Genomic DNA, 24323 nt, shown 5'->3' on the forward strand with positions numbered 1-24323 from the left:
TCACGTGTTTAAACCAAGGTTCAGAAAATCAAATATTGGACTAAAGCAAAAAGTATTTGAAGCGGAGATGAACATTGAATGATATTTGTATCGAGAGTGTGGTGCTGGAAAAGCACAGCAGGTCAGGTAGCATCCGAGGAACAAGAGAATCGACGTTTTAGGCATAAGCCCTTCATCAGGAAACCTTTTGACTGTGACCTCCAGCAGCTGCAGTCCTCAGTCCCTTTTGATATTTATATCGGTCTTCCAGTATCAAATAATTATCTCAGATATTCATAATTTTTTTTTCGGTTAGCTTCAGGTATGACGAATCTAATAGTTCGATTAGCGATTCGAAACGGAGAGGATTTCTACAGGGTCAAATGTGTATCTTCGGTTTCCTGAATGTGAGTTAAGGTTGAGGTGCTATGGACTATATTGGAAAGTCTTAACTCTTCATATTACCAAAAAAAGTTCTTTAAAAACCTCCCGTTGCTTTTTATGGATACATATATCGATTTTTCAACATTATCATTGTAAGCTGCAAATATAAAACATCCTGGCCTTGCAGTGGCGGCGTTGCGACTAAATTTAAGTATCGCGAACTAATTTGTCAAAATATCAGAGAAGGTTTCAGATAATCGTTGATCAGCATAGAATTTCACAAGATACTAAATATTCTGTACTGTATAACTGTACGATTAAAATTAACATGGCATCTAGATAGGAACATTATTGTAATCCTAATTCAAAACGTCGAAAGGGAAGGAGTGACAGTATTCTTATATTTTTACCACGAGATGCGAGTTCAAGTCCCACCTGCTCCAGAGGTGTGTCATAACATCTCTGACCAAGTTGATTAGGAAATAAAAATGGGGTATTGGTGGGACTTCTGAGTGGGAAGAGCAGTAACACTGAATGATTAATTAAGCTTATCAATAAAGAAGTCTCTTGGCTTCTGTTTCAATGGAAACAAATGTCAGAAACCTTAAAACATTCCTTGGAAAGCATTCGTTCCTAGTGGCCTGAGTGGCTCAAGGAGACATTCAGCAGTATTACAGAATGGAGGATTAATTTGAGGTGGCACTGTGCAACTGTGTATCCAGATACGTATAGGTCACAATGTCAATATCAAAGAAGAATAACTAAGAGGTGAGAGGACAGAGACATCCACTTGCTTCAGTTTTGAGGTTACAGCATATTGAAGTCCTTAAAAAGTGATGATTCCCTGTAAAGTTGTCAGGGCAAGCCACTTTATTAGCACTGACATTGTCAAATGAAATGCCCTTAATTTTGAACAGAATGGATATAAAAGAGGTTGAAATGAAACTTGACAAAGAAAATGATAAGGCAATTGTCTTTGGAAGTCAATGGATATTCAGTTCACATAATCCATTATTGTGTCCCTTGAAAAACTGAAGTTCTCTAATCAAAATTCAAACTCAATTACTATATTGACAGTTTGCTTATGTATCTTCTGTCAGATTAAAAATTTTACTAAAGAATGCAGGAACCGTGGCTGATGAATATACTAAAATTGGAACAGCTCAACAATTAAATCTGGCATTTGTAAAACACATAGGACATCATCACAACCCATAATGAGTCTCTCATTAGCAAGAGATTTTAATGAAGTTGAAGCAATGGACTTCAAAGTATGGATTAAGGAAAAAACATTTTTACCTTGCACTTCATAGACATGACAGTTAGATTTATTAAGTCTAGTATGATGTAATAAATAAAAATGAAATAATATTGTCAAATAATGGCAAAATGGTTAAGAACTGGACTAGGAACACCAGCTACATTTCTAACTGACAATTGAGAATTTTGTCAATGATGAGATTAGGGATATGTATGAAAATATGGATATTGTCTCAAGTATAACTGGGATGGATAGTAACTACTTGGTTAGCTCGCAATGCCTTCATCCCATGAGTGAATTAAAAAGATTATGTGCCTGTGGAAGACTTTATAAGTTTTTTTTATTAGCTTCCAGTCTCTTCTCATATCTTCTGTTTGCTTCTCTTATTTGATCATTTAGTTCCCCTCTGAACCTTGAATAATCCACCTAGTTATCAGTTATATTATCCACCTAATATCTAGTGTCTGTGCATTTCTTCTGCTGTATCTTTATTTTTATCCATTTTATAATCCAGGAAGGTCTGATTTGTTTACCTTTCTGCTTCATTGGAATGTACCTTGACTGTATACAAACCATGTCTTCTTTAAAGCCAACCCATGATCAGTTACCATTCTCCCAGATAATCTTTGGCGCTGATCCAGATAAATTACCTCACAGAAATTGGCTTTCCCCCAGTTAATTATTCTGTTTTTACCCTGCATGCTCCTTGACCTCCTCAACAACATTCTTAATCTTATGGTATAATGATAACTGTCCCTAAATTTCTTCGATCTAACACAATTCATTCAGTGTAAATCGCTCCCAACAGCCAGATTCCTCAATACCTCCTTTCTTCTTAAACTGGAAACATGCTGTTGTGGAAAATATTCCTTAACAGGCTCTGGGAACTTTGTTCTTGTCTGCCATTTTCTCCCATCCCAGTTTAAATTCAAAGGTTAAAGGTCCTCATAACTACTGTATAATTCTGTGTAATTTCATTGCAAATTTGTTCCTCCTCCATCTTTCACAATAGTTGATGAACTGTAACCTACAAGAAGCAAGGAAATTACACCTATTGTTTCTGGCTCCTTTATTTGGCCAAATAAATTATATTTTCAACCGCATTATGTCCTCATCTATCCAGCCTGTATAGTACCACCTACCCCAAAATTCATTTCAGCATCTGGAGAGTTTAAAGTCTTTCTCCTGCAGCATTATTCTATCCACACATTCACCTGCTGTATCCTCCCACTTGCGATTTTTGAGAAGGACTGTAATAAACACTACATTGGACAGACAGGCAGAAAACTAGCCACCCAGATACACAAACACCAACTAGCCACCAAAAGACATGACCTGCTATCACTGGTATCCTTGCATACAGCCGAAGAAGGATACCACTTCCACTGGAACAACACATCCAAACAAGAACAGGCTAAACAGAGACATGCACGGGAATTCCTAGAGGCCTGGCATTCAACCTGGAACTCCATCGCTAAACACATGGATTTGGACTCTATTTACCAACCTCTGAGAAAAAGAACTGGAAATTATATCACCCACCTTACAGACCAAGACACATAAATAGAAAGAGGGACAGAACCTTAGCACTTCACTGGAGGCTCACTGATGACAATACCTAGCATGGTGACAAAACCTCTGAAAATAAATTGCCAGCTCAGCGAACAAACTTACAACCTGTATCCTCCTGCTTATTTAGTGGCTTGCTTCTGGTATTGGGAGCAATCTGTGGTAGTGCTTGCTAATCCACTATATCCCTAATTGTATCTATGTAATTGGTACTGATATAGACCAGGGCTGATGTTTATTCACCCTTTCCTTTCCTCCCACTCCACAATCCTTTAGTTTAATCCTTAACTCTGCGATGAGGGAAACACAAACCATCCTGGATTCCCATTGGGACTGTTTGAACCCTTCTCTGTTCCCTTGACTGCCATTGCTCCTATCATTATTACTCTTTCAATCTTCTTCATGTCCTTGTAAATAGCTGAACCAGGCATTGTATAATTCAATTTGGGTTCTAGATACAGCTCCCATTACTCTCGAGTGTTCAGAATGTTTTTGAAGAGTGCACTTACAGGACTTCTGCACTACCTGGCATTTTTTTTTCTTGATGGTCTAGTAAATGCCCAATTCCTGTCACGTTGCATACTATTAAGATACAAGGTGACCACATCTTCCATTGTGTTATCAATCGTGTGCTCCAGCATCAAAGTTCAAAGTTTGAGCTGCTGTAAATGACACTTTGGTGAATATTTCCATGACACAGGAAATGTTTTAGAGTTCTCACATGGAACAGGATATACACTCCAAGGATGAAGTGGCTCCACCATCCTTCCATTTAGTAGATGTAAAACCTGTTAAAAAGTAAAGAAAGACTCACCAGCTACTCGCGTTTCACTTTCTGTTGTCATTTAAACATAGGAAGGTTAACTGAAATGATTTACCCTAATTATTAAAATTGCAGTAATTAAATTCCAAGTTCCTTAGACTAACTTATTAGAGAAAGATCCTACAAAAATCATCAATCAATTCGGGGCTTCCTGTCAGTTTTTTTTACACTTCAATGATCCTTTTTGCTTTGAGATCCTCAAAGTATGGTTCGTGGGAGTTGCGATTTGCTGCAATATTCCTCCAACCTGTTTGACAGTGATCTGATCTGGTGTACATTCCGACTGGATGGATTATTTTAAACTTCTGCTTCCTATCTGGGCAGTCGGGAAACTTTCTACATAACAGCTGTGTTTCTAACAGTTCGTCGGTGAGAATATTCGGATTCTACAAATGCACATTTCAGTTTGTAAATGATTGCCACTTTAAAACGGTCACTTTACTATTATATATTTGCAAAAGTTGCTTTTTTCAACTTCTTTCTGACTTTTCCCTTAACTTTGAGACCGATCTTTTTAATCAGTATTGAGCAGCGAGTGGATGACCCTGGCGGCGCTATTTTTGACGCAACAATCTCAAATCTCTGTTGTGCATCGTAACATTTAATTTGTGTGGCCGCCCAGGGCCACTCAGACCAGATGATATCCCTCGGCCTTCACGCTATGTTTTCTACCATAGAGCTTTCCCGCATTCAGCAAACCACGTTTCTACCATTATGAAGCGAAAACTCCATGTTCATGCCAGTTGGCGAGCTCAATGGGTTGATTTTAAACCAACAATAACAAGCAGCAGAGAACCTTGAAATTGCTTTTGTTCTTCTATCTGTGCAATAGGAATTTTATACGGTAGAATCATAAACGACGAGTTGGAAAGAAAATAAATCATTTTTGTAAAAGAGGCAGGTAAGGGCAAATGGATTCCAATAGAAATTAGCTTTCCAGATTGATGTATTTGAAACATATTGTAGGGGTTGATGCACATTAGCCCCAGATTTTTTTCAGAAGCGAAATCGTCTATGTCCGCCGGAATTTTGCAGTCTGGTTTATTTCCAAATTCCCCATGTATTCCTGCATTTCTAATCAAAGTGCGATACAGTGGGCATAACGGATTAGACGTGGCAGACCAATGTATGGATGCAGTCCGTATCTTTGATTGACTCTCTATTTTGATAATTCAAGCGCAGAGCTATATACATTTCCCTGTCTATAGACAAGATTTTAACCTAAATTTATGCATGCGAAATTGTACGCTGCAGTGGACATGTTGGTGAGTTCCCCTCAACGAGAGAAGAAATATTGCGCGTTAAATTGATGACGGCTCAATTTGAAGGCTGAGTCTTTGGCGAATGACATAATAGCCAATCTCCGTAATCCATTAAATTTAAGGATTAAATTAAGGTTTAAGGAACAACATAATCACATTTTCGTTTTATAATTAAATATATGTAAGAAAAGACGTTAACACATCCAACTACTCAACAGTTGAGTTTTGCTGCCCAAAGCAATTTTCACATAGATTCAGATAATTGTAATGGTGCAACAGTTGGCTGTTGGAACCAACGACCCTTCAGTTGTGCAGTGTGATTTAGTGTCATTTTTTTTTCCTCCTTTACCCATAACCATGCACATTATTTCTGTTGAAATGATCATCTCATAACCTCTTGAATTCCTCCATTCAATTTACCTCCCTTACACTTCCAGGCAGTGCATCCTATAGCCCAATCATTAGCAGTGTGGGAAAAAAAGCTTTATTTTCTCACATCATATTTCAAAATTCATGCACACCTATTCTTGATCACTTTGTGAGCAGGAAAATCTCCTTTTCTCTGTCCAGATCTTTCATGATTTTAACAAATTCAATCAAATGAAAAATGTACCAACTTTTCCCAATATACCTTTATGAATTAACACTTTTCATTCCTGAGCCATTATTGTAAATCTATTTCGCAATACATTCATATTTTCCCTGAACTGTCACACACAGAACTGCACATAATGCTCCAGCTGAGGTCTAACCAGTTTCTTATATAAGAGCATCATTGCTTCCTTACTCTTGTCCTCTTTCAATCCTATTGATAAAATGAGGATACTATATGCTTTATCTCTTGATCTCTCTATCTGTCCTGCCACCTTTAATGACTTACTCATATAATATACTCAGGTGTCTCTGATCATTCACACCCTTTCAAGTCTGCCTTTTCTTTTATACTGTCCTTCCACATGTTTCTTCACATTGAATTTCATCTGGCACCTTTCTGCCCATTCAATCAACTTGACAAGATCATTTTGAAATGCTGTGCAGTCCTGAATCAATGTTTACAACAATTCCGAGTTTTGAGTCTTCCACAAACTTTAAAATTGTCCCCTGCACTCTAAGATCTGAATCACAAATGTAAATCAGGAAAAGGAAAAATCCTATATGAATCCCTGGGGAACTCCAACCTGAGAAATATCCATTCACCATTACTGATTCCTATTACTGAGCCAATTTTGTATCCATGTCACTACTGTCCCCTTTATTCCACAAGTTTTTTTTTCATGGCTGTTGTGTGGTTCTGTATAGCTGGTTTTGGAAATCTGTTACAACTATTACAACAACATGACCATCATCAATTCTCTCTGTTGGCCCTTCAAAGCATTGCAGCAAGCTAGGTAACATATTCCTTTACGAAATCCATTCTGATTCTTCCTAATTAACCCTTTGTCCATGTGATTATTAATTCTAAATGTTTCAAGACATTTCATCACTATTGAAGTTAAACGTGCGAATAAGAAACAACATTAGGCCACTTGATCCTTCAAGCTCGCTCCACCATTCTATTAGCTCATGGCTAATCTGGTTTTGACTTCACCTGTATGTTTCTGCATATCTCCAATAGTCTATCATCCTACTGATAATCAAGAATCTATCTACCTCTGACTTTAAAGATTCTGCATTTGCTGCCTTTTAAGAAAGGAAATTCCAAAGACTCTGAGCACTCTGTGTGAAAAAATGTTTCCTTATCTTTGTTTTAATTTGGCGCCCCCTTATTTTTAAATGATGATCCTCAGTTCGAGATTCACCTAACATTTCAACATTCAGCCCAGTTAAGTCCATTCAGGATCTTATGTGTTTCAATTAAGTCACCTCTGACTCTTCTAAACTTTAGAGGATACAGACTAGACTGTCCAGCCTTTCCTCATAAGGCAATTAGCTCATTTCAGATAGTAGAATAGTAAATCTTCTCTTCCTAAGTATTAACATCCATCCCTAAGTAGTTACCAGTATTGTACACAGCACTCCAGATGTGATTTCACCAATGCCCTGTATAACTGATACATAGCCTCCCTACTGTTGCATTCAATTCCGCTTGCAACAAGCCATATTATTCTATTCCCGTTTCTGATTACTTGCTATCTCTTCATGTTAATTTGCTGTGATTCATGCAGTGGGACAGCCAGATCATGCATCTCGGAGCTCTGCAATCTCTCACCATTTAGATAATGTGCTTCATTTTTATTCTTTCTGCCAAAATGAACAATTTCACAGTTTTCTACATTGTACTCCATTTGCAGATCTTTACCTACTCACTAAACCTGTCTATATAAGTTTGTGGGCTCCTTATGTCTTCTTCATAACTTACTTCACCACTTATCTTTGTGTCATTTTAGTTATTTAGTTATTTAGCAAATTTAGTTACCAAAGCTTGATCTTTTCTTTCATATCACTTACATAAACTGTACATAGTTAAGACTCCAGTCCGACCCCATCATTTGTGACAATCTCCCAACCTGAAAAAGACTCTCATATTTTACTTCCTTTCAGCCAACTAATTTTTAATCCATTCCAATATTACCCCTACATCATGAGCTTTCATTTTCTGCAATAACCTTTGATGTGGAACCTGATCAAATGCTTTCTTGAAATCTAAATACAATCCCTTCACTGATTCCTCTTTATCTACGTCACAGATTCTTCAAATAACTCCAATAAATTAGTTAAATATTTGAGAAAACCATATTTGGTCTTCCTGATTACCTTGAACTTCTCCAACTGCCCTGCTGTAATGTATTTAATTATAGCTTCAAACATTTTCCCTTTGGCAACAGTTAAGCTAACAAGCCTCTTCTTTCCTGCTTTCTGCCTTCCTCCCTTTTTTGAATAAACAGACTGATTTGTAATTAATAGGCTTCTGAACAAGGGCGTAATGTCTAAAACTTTCCACCCATGAGTTCAGGGCAGACTATGATTATGGCAAATGCCTATGCAATTTCCCCTCTTTCTGTTCAAAATCCATGAATGCACATCATTAATAAACCAAGATTTAATGAAGGTAGAAATTGGGGTTGCATGGTTCTTAAAATCTTTCTTGTCTCAGCAAATACATTTAATGTGCAATTTAAATAATCAGTTACCTTCAGAATGGTACCTTTTATCTTGTATTGTTTTTCCTAATTCAGACTCCCAGTATGTATCTATTCACACTTCTTGGCATTAACTTTCATTTGCTACATGTCTGCTTATTCCACCCGCTCATTAATGTCCTCATTATGTTTTCTTGGAATATCATTTCTAAATTCCTTCCCACCCAGCAGAAATTGAACTGACTGGTCAATAGTTGTATTATTTTTCTACTGTTCTTGAACACCATTTGCAAATCCCCTGTCTTTTGAAAGTATCCTTGTTTGTAAGGAAGATTATAGTCATTTTGCACCCTTACTACCCTCAGTATCCACAGACAAGTTTGATCTGGTCCTTCATTAACTTTTTGGCCCATCAGTGTCTTTCTCTTTCACCATAACTCTCAACATTTTCTTCTTGGGTCATGACAGATGCAAAGTAGTCCTTTAGTACCATGCCCTCTTCCTTCATGCATTTCTTGGTTGCCAAATGACCTTGTATCTCTTTTTAGGACCCTTTATAACTTACATTTCTATAGAATGCTTCTGAATTTCCTTTGTTATTGGCCAGTCACTTCTTATTGTTTATAATTGGTGATTTTGTTTAATTTTGCAGTTCTGTTTCTGCACTCAGCCTGGTTCTTACTTGCATTCTCATTCTAACATTTTAGAGTCATAGTCATTGAGATGTACAGCATGGAAACAGACCTTTCAGTCCAACTCGTCCATGCCAACCAGATATCCCAACCCAATCTAATCCCACCTGCCAGCACCTGGCCCATATCCCTCCAAACCCTTTGTACTCATATACCCATCCAGATGCCTTTTAAACGTTGCAATTGTACTAGCCTCCACCACTTCCTCTGGCAGCCCATTCCACACATGCTCCACCCTCTATGTGAAAAAGTTGCCCCTTAGGTCTCTTTTATATCTTTCTCCCTCACCCTAAACCTATGCCCTCTAGTTCTGGACTCCCCCACCCAGGGAAGAGACTTTGTCTATTTATCCTATTCATGTTCCTCATGATTTTATAAACTCTATATGATCACCCCTCAGCCTCCGGCACTCCAGAGAAAACAGCCCTAGCCTATTTAGCCTCTCTCGATAGGTCAAATCGTCCAACCCTGGCAACACCCTTGTAAATCTTTTCTGAACCCTTTCAAGTTTCACAGCATCCTTCCGCTAGGAAGGAGACCAGAATTGCATGCAATATTCCAACAGTGGCCTAACCAATGTCCTGTACAGCTGCAACATGACCTCCCAACTCCTGTATGTAATACTCTGACCAATAAAGGAAAGCATAACAAATGCCTTTTCACCATCCTATCTACGTGTGACTCTACTTTCAAAGAACTATGAACCTGCACTCCAAGGTCTTCTTGTTCAGCAACACTCCCTCGCACTGACCATTAAGTGTACAAATCCCGCTAAGATTTGCATTCCCAAAATGCAACACCTCGCATTTATCTAAATTAAGCTCCATCTGCTATTCCTCAACCCATTGGCCCATCTGATCAAGATCCCATTGTAATCTGAGGTAACCTTCGCTGTCCACTACACCTCCAATTTTCGTGTCATCTGCAGACTTACTAACTGTACCTCTTATGCTCACATCCAAATCATTTATATAAATGACAAAAAGTAGTGGTTTGTCTTTGATTGGTCAGGATGTTGCCTGATGAATAATGAATACAAAAACAAACTCCACCAAAGGGCTCATGTGGTAGTGGCAGCATCCCTTCCTCTGAACCAAGAGTTCTAGTTTCAAGTCCCATCTCCTCCAGAGCAGTGTAATAACCTGAACAAGTTGATTAACAAAAATATCTCGGAAAGTCTACACAGATCCAATCAGGCACACTCATTTCATACAGATAAAATATTGTTCTGCTTTACTTTTGTATGTTTGCAAAGTGGCACGGTGGGTCAGTGGTTAGTACTGCTACCTCACAGCACCAGGGACCTGGGTTCTTCCCACAGTCCGAAGATGTGCAGGTTAGGTGAACTGGCGATGGCAAATCGCCCGTATCATTCAGGGATGTGTAGGCTAGGTGCATTAGTCTGGGGTAAATGTAGAGTAATATGATAGGTGAATGGGTCTGGGTGGATACTCTTTGGAGAGTCGGTGTTGACCTGTTGGGCCAAATGGCCTGTTTCCACACTGTAGGGATTCTATGATCAGTTCTAAGTGTTCTGGTAAGTGCAAAACAAAAAGCTTTAATACAATGTTCTCATTTGTCAGCTATATTCAATGAATTCTGTGAGAAGGACAGGATGGCAGAAACAGTACTCAAATGTGGCAAGTTAAAATCTTACCACTATTTCTGTGCACCGCATCTGATATTACAATTTCAATTTCAGCTTGCACTTTTGTTCGTCACATGCAAATTTAGGCACATCCTTTCAATTCCTCTTCCAGAATTGGTCATGTCCTTGAGAAAGGAGACATTTGTTTATCTATCTTTCCAGTAATTTTGGATCTGCTTAACACAGAAAATGATTCAACATTCTTCTCTTAAAAGCAAGAGTGGTATCGTGTGGATGAAGCAGTAATAGCAGGGTACTGAAGGAGGTGGCTCGAGAAATCGTGGATGCGTTGGTGATTTATTTTCCAGAGTTCGATAGATTCGGGATCAGTTCCTGCAGATTGGAGGGTGGCTAATGTTATACCACTTTTTAAGAAAGGTGGGAGAGAGAAAGCAGGAAATTATGGACCAGTTAGTCTGACCTCAGTGGTGGGAAAGATGCTGAAGTCTATTATAAAGGATAAAATTACGACACATCTGGATAGTAGTAACAGGATAAGTCAGAGTCAGCATGGATTTATGAAGGGGAAATCATGCTTGACTAATCTTCTGGAATTTTTTGAGGATGTAACTCTGAAGATGGACGAAGGAGATCCAGTAGATGTAGTGTACCTGGACTTTCAGAAAGCTTTTGATAAAGTCCCACATAGGAGGTTAGTGAGCAAAATTAGGGCGCATGGTATTGGGGGCAAAGAACTAAATTGGATTGAAAGTTGGTTGGCTGAAAGGAAACAAAGAGGCAGTGACCAGTGGGGTACCGCAGAAATCAGTGCTGGGACCGCAGCTTTTTACAATATATGTTAATGATATAGAAGATGGTATTAGTAATAACATTAGCAAATTTGCTGATGATACTAAGCTGGGTGGCAGGGTGAAATGTGATGAGGATGTTAGGAGATTACAGGGTGACCTGGACAAGTTAGGTGAGTGGTCAGATGCATGGTAGATGCAGTTTAATGTGGATAAATGTATGGTTATCCACTCTGGCAAGAACAGGAAGGCAGATTACAACCCAAATGGAATCAATTTAGGTAAAGGGGCAGCACAGAGAGACCTGGGTGTTCTTGTACACCAGTCAGTGAAGGTAAGCATGCAGGTACAGCAGGTAGTGAAGAAGGCTCATAGCATGCTGGCCTTCATAACAAGAGGGATTGAGTATAGAAGCAAAGAGGTGCTTCTGCAGCTGTACAGGGCCCTGGTGAGACCACACCTGGAGTATTGTGTGCAGTTCTGGTCTCCAAATTTGAGGAAAGACATTCTGGCTATTGAGGGAGTGCAGCGTAGGTTCACGAGGTCAATTCCTGGAATGGCCTGATTACCTTACACTGAAAGACTGGAGCGACTGGGCTTGTATATCCTTGAGTTTAGAAGACTGAGAGGGGATATGATTGAGACACATAAGATTATTAAAGGATTGCACACTCTGGAGGCAAGAAACATGTTTCCGCTGATGGGTGAGTGCTGAACCAGAGGACACAGCTTAAAAACACAGGGTAGACCATTTAGGTCAGAGATGAGGAGAAACCTCTTCACCCAGAGTGTGGTGGCTGTGTGGAATGCTCTGCCCCAGAGGACAGTGGAGGCCCAGTCTCTGGATTCATTCAAGAAAGTGTTGGATAGAGCTCTCTAGGATAGTGGAATCAAGGGTTATGGAGATAAGGCAGGAACAGGATACTGATTAAGGATGATCAGCCATGATCATATTGAATGGTGGTGTAGGCTCGAAGGGCAGAATGGCCTACTCCTGCACCTATTGTCTATTGTCTAACCAATGGTGTTCACATACAACCCATCTGTACTAAAGAGGTCTCACCTTCCCCAGAGCCAGCCACAGGATTCTAACTGTGCCCACTCCCACCCTAAACTGCTCTATCCTCCTATATCTAGGCTCTCTTGCCTATAGTATCGATAATAATGCAGATACTATTACTTCTGCTGTGTTGCTTACCAGATTTTTCCCACAAAATCCATTTATTGTTTAGATGAACTCCTGAAGTTTCTCTGCTTGTAATTGAAGATTTTGACATTTAGCATGAATATATATCTTGTTCTAGATGTGAGTTTGCTTGCTGAGCTGGAAGTTTGGTTTTAGATGTTTCATCACCATACAAGGTAACATCATCAATGAGCCTCCGGTGAAGCGCTGGTGTTATGTCCTGCTTTCTAATTATGTGTTTAATCTCTTTGGGTTCATGATGTCATTTCCAGTTCTTTTTCTGAGCGGATAGTAGATGGGGTCCAAATCGATGTGTTTGTTGACAGTTTTCTCTACTGCAACATCCTCTGAGGAAAAGAACCAGAAATGACATAATTGACCCAAAGAAACCAAAACACATAGATAGAAGGTGGGACGTTGCTTCACTGGAGGCTCACCGATGTTACCTAATATGTTGACGAAACCAAACCTTCCAGCTCGGCAAGCAAACTCATCATCCAGAACCTCAACCTGAGGTACAAATCTTTTCAAAACTTATTAATGTATACCTTGTCCTTATTCATCATTCCAAAACACACATCCTCACATTTCTCAAATTCAAATTTCATGTAATGCATACTTGCCCAATCTTGAGCTGTATGGTCATGTTGAATTTATATTTCCATCTACACACTTGTGTTTGTTTATGTGTAGTGAAACTGCTACAATAGCATTGTTTTTTTTCATATGTTTATCTGACTTATTTTTCACTATCAGTCATGTTTATTAGTCCGTACTGTGATCGGTGACTCCTTGTGCAATACAGTATATAATCATTTTAGTGACTTACATTATTTAATTGCCTAGTATTCACAGTATGAACTGTCCATTTATGGACTGACAATTTCCATTTATCAATATAAACAATAACTGTCCCTTCGTTTGGACAGTTATTGTTTATATTGATAAATGGAAATTGTTCTCATTGTAATATTCCAACTTGCACTATTTTCCCTTAATTAAATGATTGAATAATGGACTGTGATCTCAGTATGATGTTCTGTGGTGAAAGAAATATAAACATTACACCTGAGGTCCTCACCCGGGGGGGTCTGTGTGAAGATTGTGAAGGGTCCACCAGATCGGCATCTTTCAAAAATATTATTTTAGTGAACACTCCAATTAGCTACAATAATTCTGTTGCACTATTCCTGGAATGTGCTTTCACTAAATTGCATATGGCGAAGCCAGAAAGAAACAAATGAAATAGACTTATTGGTGTTAAAGAACCAGAGACCCCCCCCCCCCCCCCCCCCCCTTTCCTCCCCGAGAGCTTTTGGTGACAGTTCGGAGCTGAATCTTTTCTTAACCTCCACTGCACTGCGTGTGGTAATCCTGCCACTGTGTTTAAATTGAATAAGGGAAGCAACAGGCCGCTGTTATTTGATATCCGTTTCCTTGGGTAATGGACTAAGAATTACCAAGTATTTGGTCAACATTCAATGACTTAATCTTTGTCTCCATGTGCGGCTGACTTCTGTTTGCTGGTGACACTATTTACAGAACCAAGTTTAGCATGGGGACTTGATGAAACTGCTTCTGGGACAGGCCCGAGCAGCATCATTGATCTAGGGTACAAACAAATATGAAAATTAATACCTTTAAAATTGAGAATACACTGTTTTACTTTGGGACATATAAGTATGTGGCTTAGGTGTACTGTGTATTTGGTAATCCATCTATTGGTTTTCTGTTGTGGGATCTTACTTTGTACGAATTTGCTGCTGATGTTTTAACCAACTGCAGGACCTACTTAGTTCAGAGACCAAGTTTCACTTTAAGTAAAACAACAAGAATAAATATTGGTGTTTCATTGTATAATTTTGTTTTTGTACAGGAAAGGTACTTGTTTCAGTGAGCCCGTGATTTTTTGGTAAAACGGGAGGTCTCAGATGTCTGTGTATTCCTATCTTAGGTCGTTACTGTCCATTATGACTATTTTAAGAGATGTTCTTACTATAAATTTCTTTGTATGGTCATGAGACCACATGTCTGAATGGTGTAATTTCTAATCAGATGTCGTCGAAATTCTGATTATCCTATTAAGATTTTCGCATTAAATTTGATCCCCTCCAACAATTCTGTTATGGTTCATCTGTTACATATAAGTCCTTGAATCTGATTCCCTTCTCCAGTTGCATTGCGATCTATGTTTATGTTCATGTGATCTTGTTACTAGGGCTCTGAATGTCGTTATGTGATTGGCATTAGTGCTAATGACGAAATGACAGACGTCTGTATCTGCAGTTCCAGTTGATTCTGATCACATTGTGGGCACACAAGGCAACAGATGAGGACATTTGATTCACTTCTGCAAAAAACACTTCAGTTTACATGGAAAAGGCTGAGGCTTGTTTCGGTGATGACCTCAAGACTGTAAGTCCTAAATATTGCTTATTAATAGCTGTAGTCATAACCCAGTCACTTTAAATAGTTTTAGACTTTCAGAATGCATATCCAACAGCTTCACTGCACTGTTAGTACAGAGTGCATGATTAGTGGCTTGCTGAATTTTGTAATCGCAACATAACTTGTAACGCTTTAGTAACTAAATTTCAAATAAATTCACAAGATATTGAACCTGGATCAGGATGCTTTTGTATTATACATGGTTCTAAGTGTTATGCTCAAGTGTTTCTCTTGCATTTATATAGCAGCAAGATTAATGTAGTTTCAAGAGTAGTTTATTCCAAGTGAGTGCCTGCAACTAATCTTTATAGATTCGCGCGGGGTTTTGAACTATTTGAAAATCACTGGGGTGTTCTTAATTCGGTATTCTCTGTAGGCATTATAATTTGTTATGCTTGTTTATTTATACAGTCCGGCTAAATAAGGACAAAAGTAAACACTGTAGTTCTGGAAATCTGAAAATCATAAATATGTTAGTTCATCTATGCAGTGAGAAATCGAATTAAAGGGTAAAATTGTAGTGGAAGATTTCCCATCCTTGTGAGGGGTTGGGGTTTAAAATTTCGAAAAGTTATGACATGTCGGATACCAACATGATCCCGCTTATTACAGCATATAGGTCTTAGACACGCACAGCACAGAAACATACCCTTCAGTCCAACTAGTCCATGCTGACCAAATATCCTAAATTAATCTAGTCCTGTTTGCCAGGACTTGGCCCATATCCTTCTAAACCTTTCCTATTCATACACCCATCCAGATGCCTTTTAAACATTGTAATTGTACCAGCCTCCATCATTTCATCTGGCAGCTCATTCCATACATGCACCACCATCTGCGTGAAAAAGTTGCTCCTTGGGTCCCTTTTACATCTTTCCCCCCTCACCCTAAATCTATGCACTCTAGTTCTGGACTTCCCCACTCCAGGGAAAATACCTTGTCTATTTACCCTATCCATGCTCCTTATGATTTTATAAACCTCTATAAGGTCACCCCTGAGCCTCCATTGCTCCAGGGAAAACATCCCCAGCCTATTCAGCCTCTGCCTATAGCTCAAACCCTCCAACCCTGGCAACATTCTTGTAAATCTTTTCTGAACCCCAGCTTCACAACATCCTTACTAAAGCAGGGAGACCAGAATTGCACACAATATTCCGTAAGTGGCCAAAGCAATGTCCTGTATAGCCGCAACATGACCTCTCAACTCCTATACTCAATGCTCTGACCAATAAAGGAAAGCATACCAAATGCCTTCTTCATTGTCCTATCTACACGGGACTGCACTTTCAAGAAACTATGAACCTGCACTCCAAGGTCTCTGTGTTCAGCTACGCTCCCCAGGGCCTTAACATTAAATGTCTAAGTCCTGCAGTGATTTGCCTTTTGAAGTTAAACTCCACCTGCCACTCCTCGGCCCATTGGCTCATCTGATCAAGATCCCATTGTACTCTAAGATAACCTTCTTTCGCTGTACAGTACATCTTAAATTTTAGTGTTATCTGCAAACTTATTATCCATAATTGTACCAGCCTCCACAACTTTCTCTGGCAGCTCATTTCCATACATGTACCACCCTCTGTGTGAAAAAGTTGCCTGTTAGGTCCCTTGCACATTTTTCCCCTCTCACCCTATCTTCACACCAAAATCATTTATGTAAATGACGAAAAGCAGTGGACCCAGTACTGATCCTTGTGGCATACAACACTGGTCACAAGTCTTCTGTCTGAAAAGCAACCCTCCACCACCACCCTCTGTCTTCTACCTTCGAGCCAGTTCTATTTCCACAAGCTAGTTCTCCCTGTATTCCATGTGATCTAAACTTGTTACCAGGTGAAATAAAATGACTGCAGATGCTGGAAATCAGATTCTGGATTAGTGATGCTGGAAGAGCACAGCAGTTCACGCAGCATCTGAGTAGCAGTAAAATCAACGTTTCGGGCAAAAGCTCTTCATCAGGAATAATGGCCTGAAGGGTGGAGAGATAAGCTGGAGGAGGGTGGGGGTGGGGAGAAAGTAGCATAGAGTACAATAGGTGAGTGGGGGAGGCAATGAAGGTGATAGGTCAGGGAGGAGGGTGGAGTAGATAGGTGGAAAAGAAGATAGGCAGGTAGGACAAGTAATGGGGACAGTGCTGAGCTGGAAGTTTGGAACTAGGGTGAGGTGGGGGAAGGGGAAATGAGGAAACTGTTGAAGTCCACATTGATGCCATAGGGTTGAAGTGTTCCGAGGGGAAAGATGAGGCGTTCTTCCTCCAGGCGTCTGGTGGTGAGGGAGCGGCAGTGAAGGAGGCCCAGGACCTCCATGTCCTCAGCAGAGTGGGAGGGGGAGTTGAAATGTTGGTCCACAGGGTGGTGTGGTTGATTGGTGCGGGTGTCCCAGAGATGTTCCCTAAAGCGCTCTGCTAGGAGGCGTCCAGTTTTCCCAATGTAGAAGAGACCGCATCGGGAGCAACGGATCCAATAAATGATATTGGTGGATGTGCAGGTAAAAGTTTGATGGATGTGGAAGGCTCCTTTAGGGCTTTGGATGGAGGTGAGGGAGGAGGTGTGGGCGCAAGTTTTGTAATTCCTGCGGTGGCAGGGGAAAGTGCCAGGATGGGAGGGTGGGTTGTAGGGGGGGCGTGGACCTGACCAGGTAGTCACGGAGGGAATGGTCTTTGCAGAAGGCGGAAAGGGGTGGTGAGGGAAATATATCCCTGGTGGTGGGGTCTTTTTGGAGGTGGCGGAAATGTCGGCGGATGATTTGGTTTATGCGAAGATTGGTAGGGTGGAAGGTGAGCACCAGGGCATTCTGTCCTTGTTACGGTTGGAGGGGTGGGGTCTGAGGGCTGAGGTGCGGGATATGGACGAGATGCGTTGGAGGGCATCTTTAACCACGTGGGAAGGGAAATTGCGGTCTCTAAAGAAGGAGGCCATCTGGTGTGTTCTGTGGTGGAACTGGTCCTCCTGGGAGCAGATACGGCGGAGGCGGAGGAATTGGGAATACGGGATGGCATTTTTGCAAGAGGTATTGTGGGAAGAGGTGTAATCCAGGTAGCTGTGGGAGTCGGTGGGTTTGTAAAAAATGTCAGTGTCAAGTCGGTTGTCATTAATGGGAAGGGAGGTGTCAGAGATGGTCCAGGTAAATTTAAGGTCAGGGAGGAATGTGTTGGTGAAGTTGATGAATTGTTTACCAGTCTACCATGAGGAATCTTGTCAAACTCATTACTGAAGTCCATATTGATCATGTCCACTATTTTGCCGTCAACAATCCTCTTTGTTACGTCAAAAAAACTCAATCATATTAGTGAGACATAATTTCCCACGCATAAAGCCATGCTAACTACCCTTAATCAGTCCTTGCTTTTCCAAGTACATGTAAATCCTGGCTCTCAGGATTTCCTCCAACAATTTGCCCACCACCAATGTCAGGCTCACTGGTCTATAAATCCCTGGCTTTTCCTTACCACCTTTCTTAAACAGTGGCACCATGTTAGCCAACCTCCAGTCTTCTGGCACCTCACCTTTGACTATCGATGGTACAAATATCTCAGCAAGGAGCCCAGGAATCACTTCCCTAGCTTCTCTGAGTTCTGGGTAAACCTGATCAAATCCTGGGGATTTATCCATGTTTATGCGTTTTAAATCATCCAGCACTTCCCTCTCTGTAATATGGACACTTTTCAAGATGTCACCATCTATTTTTCCCACATTCTATATCTTCCATGTCCCTCTCCACAGTAAACACTAATGCAAAATACTCATTTAGTATCTCCCACATCTCCTGCAGTTACACACATAGGATTCCTTGCTGATCTATGAGGGGCCCTATTCTCTCCTTAGTTAACCTTTTGTTCTTCATGTATTCATAAAATCCCTTTGGATTCTCCTTAACCCTATTTGCCAAAGCTATCTCATGTCCCTTTTTTGCCCTCCTGATTTCCCTCTTAAGTATACTCCTACTGCCTTTATGCATAATGGGTGCATTTTTGCAGGTGTCCAAATAACCACTGTGGGAATTTTAAACCTGTGGAAAAACAACCAGAAGCATATTGAGCACAGGAGAATTGATGATTCTCTGAAACTGACAGGCTTTAAATACAGTATAGCTTCTTCTTTGTCTGAGTAATAGGACTGTGTTCACATGACCTGTTCTGACAGTGTGTTCCAACCTCTGAGATTATTTCCAACGTTTTGGAAATTGAGTCTTTCTTTGACCTTTTCTCGCCTTGATCAGCACTTTCTTGCTGTCAGCATGGGTACAGTTCATGCAGTTCTTTCTTGGGTATGTGATGAAGAATAAGAGCAGCAACAGCAGCAGCAGCAGCTTCATTATCCTCAAAAACTTGCCACTCTGGAGGGTGGAGCAATATCCCTAATAAAGTATTGAGGCAGAACGTTTTCAACATCTTTGAACCCCAGTACCTCAGAAACTCAGAGCCTTTTGTGGCAAGCTTTTGCTGAGGTTTGTAGCTTCTTCAAACAATGGACGTACATTGCTAGTGACAGTAAAAATCACTACAGCCCCAAATTTCTTTACCTTCGATCCCTATGAGGAGCCAAGAGGTAACACCGGCAAGATTTCACAATGTACTGTGTGCAGGTGCATTCCCCAGATGACCAATCCCCACATTTGTCAGGGTTGCCAATTACACACTATTTGTAACTGAACAAGAGGGATCAATTTCAACAGGTTCAGTTGGAGGTTTTCATAATATCTATCCAAAGTATCCTGGAGGTTTCTACGATACCTTGATAATACACTGATTGCACCTCTGAATGAAGTTAGTGGATAGGCTTGTCTCTAAGGAGCTATCATTTAAAGAGGTGACCAATAATACCTGTGACTGAGAACTGTTAACACTGACTCAGAAAAACCATAAGCATGAGTAATCGTTCTGAAGTTACTGGGGGAATAAAGATGCAAAACAGGTGTTTGTGCAGATTTGGGGATGCTATTTAGTATGGACCAGCAAAGTGTTCAGAATGGTCATGGTCTGCTGTGTCTTGCACAACATAGTGCAAATAGAGTTGGAGCCGTTATCAATGTCCCTGTGAATCCACAGAATTCAGTCTTTTTTAAAATAGAATGACGAAATACAAAGTGAAAGGACCATTTAACTTGATTAAAGAAGAATTCTTAAATCAAAGCTGAAAAGCTATGCTAACAGCCTGTTTCCAAATTTCAGAACAAAACTGATCAAGCACATGAGTTAGCTAAAAGCATTTGAAAAAGGTGCTCAACAAAAATGAAAATTAGACCAGAGAAAAAGCTGAAGTTCAAGATTTTGTTACAGGAGACTTTAGATTTAGTATTATTCCCTGACTCTGGACTATTAAATACAAGGTCTATTGGACATCAACCTGATGTGAATTACCTAGTTACTTCTCCCAGATACAAAGATAGAATCAGCAATTAGGTGATGTGAACAGGTGAAGAAACTTTATGACAGGGACTGAAGTCGAGAGAAAGATGCACTTACAGCAGTGAAAAAGTAAGGAGTGAAATAAAAACAGATGTCAGAACATCTGAAGGTTAAATCAGGAATTGAAATTTTACAAGTTGACTCTCCGACAATCAGGTTGGAAAACAGAGAGGTACTTAAAAAGCTAGATAGCAATTTATCTTCCAGACAGTTATCGAAGTAGCTTACAAAAGCTACTACAGAATTATAAATTAATTTGTGGTAATAGGCCAAGAACACAGTTTTGGCTGTTCTTAACATTAATGTGGGGAATGTGTTACCTGTGGGGGAAAAAAAACTCCTTCACAGACTCAGTCTAGAGAAAATAGCTCAAGTGAGAAGAGATTAAATTCACAACGGACAATCACATTATTGAGCTGGGCCATAGTAGCTGGAGCTCATCTTATTGTGTCAATGCCAAAACCAAATGGGTCTCAAAGATTCTATATTGATTATAGCAAAGTCAATATTGTAACAAAAGCAGGCTCATATCGTTTTCTGAATTTTAAAAGATTGCATTGAATTAATTGAACATGCACAATTTGTAACAAAAATTGGATTGCTAGAAGGATATTGCCAAATTCTTTTGATTGGTAGAGTCAAAGAAACAATGGCTTTTGTAACTCTGGATGGACTTTATCAGTGCAAAGTCTTACCATTTGGAATGGAAAATGCACCAGCAAAGTTTCAAGGATTAATCAATAAAGTAATTAAACTATTATGTAACTGTGTTTACATAAAAGCTGAAAAAACTGAGAATGCTGTAAATCAGAAACAAAAACAGAAATTGCTGGATAAACTCAGCAGGTCTGGCATCTCAGAACTAGAAGGGTCACTGGACCCGAAATGCTAACTCTGATTTCTCTGCACAGATGCTGCCAGATCTTCTGAGCTTTTCCAGCAATTTATGTTTTTGTTTGTGTTAATTTAAATGTTTGACTGCTTTTCGCCAAAGTAGGAAGAAATTGAATGTCTACAAAAGGCCAATTTGGTTATAATTCCCACTAAGAGTGAATTTACCAAAACAGAGGTGACCTATTTGATCCACACTTGGGACAGTACCAAGCCACACCTGGAGAGGTGAAAGTACTGGCTTTTTTTGGATCTTCCTGTGGCTGGGACAAAATGTAAAATTTTGTGTTATAGACAATAGACAATAGACAATAGATGCAGGAGTAGGCCATTCTGCCCTTCGAGCCTGTACCGCCATTCAATATGATCATGGCTGATCATTCCTAATCAGTATCCTGTTCCAGCCTTATCTCCATACCCCTTGACTCCACTATCTTTAAGAGCTCTATCCAATTCTTTCTTAAATGAATCCAGAGACTGGGCCTCCACTGCCCTCTGGGGCAGAGCATTCCACACAGCCACCACTCTCTGGGTGAAGTAGTTTCTCCTCATCTCTGTCCTAAATGGTCTACCCCGTATTTTTAAGTTGTGTCCTCTGGTTCGGCATTCCCCCATCAACGGAAATATGTTCCCTCCTGCCAGAGTGTCCAGTCCTTTCATAATCCTATACGTTTCAATCAGATCCCCTCTCAGTCTTCTAAACTCAAGGGTATACAAGCCCAGTCGCTTCAGTCTTTCCGTGTAAGGCAATCCTGCCATTCCAGGAATTGACCTCGTGAACCTACGCTGCACTCCCTCAATAGCCAGAATGTCTTTCCTCAAATTTGGAGACCAGAACTGTACACAGTACTCCAGGTGTGGTCTCACCAGGGCCCTGTACAGCTGCAGAAGCACCTCTTTGCTTCTATACTCAATCCCTCTTGTTATGAAGGCCAGCATGCTATTAGCCTTCTTCACGACCTGCTGTACCTGCATGCTTGCCTTCATTGACTGGTGGACAAGAACACCCAGATCTCTCTGAACAGCCCCTTTACCTAATTTGATACCATTGAGGTAGTAATCTGCCTTCCTGTTCTTGCCACCAAAGTGGATAACCAGACATTTATCCACATTAAACTGCATCTGCCATGCATCTGCCCACTCACCTAACTTGTCCAGGTCACCCTGTAATCCCCTAACATCCTCATCACATTTCACCCTACCACCTAGCTTTGTGTCATCAGCAAATTTGCTAATGTTATTGCTGATACCATCTTCTATATCATTTACATATATTGTAAAAAGCTGCGGTCCCAGCACGGATCCCTGCGGTACCCCACTGGTCACTGCCTGCCATTCCGAAATGGAGCCGTTAATCACTACCCTTTGTTTCCTATTAGCCAACCAATTCTCTATCCAATCTAGTACTTTGCCCCCAATCCCGTGCGCCCTAATTTTACTCACTAACCTCTTGTGTGGGACTTTATCAAAAGCTTTCTGCAAGTCCAGGTACACTACATCCACTGGATCTCCCTCGTCCATCTTCCGAGTTACATCCTCAAAAAATTCAAGAAGATTAGTCAAGCATGATTTCCCCTTCATAAATCCACTTATGTTGACATGAGTAGGTTTTAGTCCGGTTATACTGAAATTTAGCATTTTTGACTATTTTAAAATAATTTTTGAAAACGTCAGTAGATTTGAACAGATGCAAGAATGTCAAATTGCCTTTGAAAAGTTAAAAGTTGTACTGACCACAACACTGGTGTTAACCATGCCACATTATGAGAAACCATTCAAATTGGCTGTCGATACCAATGACATAGGTGTGGGAACAGTTTTACTGCAGGATGATAAAATAGTGATTGAACAGCCTGTCAGTTATTTTTCAAAGAAACTGACTGCATGCCAGCAAAGTATTCTACAGTGGAAAGGAGACATTCAGTTTTGTGACAACTCTACATCACTGAGGTTTACATCACCAACAATATGAAAGAAACTGTTATTAAACAGTTATGGACCACAATCCTTTTTAAAAAAAATTCTCAGGATAAGAATTTACAATTTCCTTGGTGGAGCTTCATGTACCTGGAACAGAGAATGTTATAGCAGAGCTCTATCAAGAGCACGTATGAAAGACACTGTGATGTGGTGTGTATATATTTATGTACAATGTGGTTGCTGTGTAACACATTGTATGCTTAATGTCAATATGGAATACTATTAGTCTGAGATAGAAGTGATGGTAAGATCATTCTTAATGAGTAATTAAAATATCTCCTAAAGACACATTTGCATTCTTCTTTCGGGAGAACGGATGGAAGCTGTGTGAGTTATATATATTTTAATAAGTTATTTTCCAAATTCAATTTGAGCTAATGGGATATAGATTTTTGGTCTGTGAGTCTAAAGGGGTTTAATGTTTAATTTGTAAGTGTTTATTAAGCCATCTAATGTCTTTTGAAAATAACATTTTGAGAGAGCTCTTAGAGACTAATGGAAATTCGTTCACATTGAAGTTTTTTCACATTGAAGTAAACAGCTCTGCATTAGGCTTTAAATTCAGATCAGAGATTGATATTTTTTGGCCTCTTTTGATTCGGGTAAAGAAACTTTTGGATTTCAATTTTGCAGAAGACTTGTATGAAGCTGGATGTGGAAGACTATTGTTTCTAAGAAAGGGGAATATTTTAGTATTTTTATGCGATAGATTAAGGAGTTTAGTTAAAGAGCCAAACTCCTCTTGTCTGGAAAAGTCTAGGATCTGACATGCGCAGTATAACATCAGCTAGCATCATAACTGTGCACATGAATGGGTGTGTGGTGAAGATGTGAGCTATGTTGTCAAACAACCTGTCAAAGTCCAGACATGAATAATTCATACTTGGAGAAAAATATCAAAAGGATTCCAGCGAATTGGATGTCACAAAGGAATCTAACATTTTGAAGAAACATATGAGAACTTGAT

General features: G+C 39.9%; 1 protein-coding gene across 4 annotated transcripts in view; it reads left to right on the plus strand.

Annotated features, from left to right (window-relative positions):
• The window catches only part of LOC140495844 (ATP-binding cassette sub-family C member 5-like), a 190835-nt gene that overhangs the window by 752 nt on the left and 165760 nt on the right, over positions 1-24323 (plus strand). For all 4 annotated transcript variants that reach the window (XM_072595007.1, XM_072595008.1, XM_072595009.1 and 1 more), the window contains exon 2: positions 14852-15048. In XM_072595007.1, coding sequence (XP_072451108.1) covers positions 15007-15048 — 42 coding nt within the window. In that variant the 5' untranslated portion in view covers positions 14852-15006. The remainder of the gene's footprint in view (positions 1-14851; positions 15049-24323) is intronic.

Source organism: Chiloscyllium punctatum, chromosome 25 (assembly GCF_047496795.1).
Source record: "Chiloscyllium punctatum isolate Juve2018m chromosome 25, sChiPun1.3, whole genome shotgun sequence".
In the NCBI taxonomy this organism is placed as follows: domain Eukaryota; kingdom Metazoa; phylum Chordata; class Chondrichthyes; order Orectolobiformes; family Hemiscylliidae; genus Chiloscyllium; species Chiloscyllium punctatum.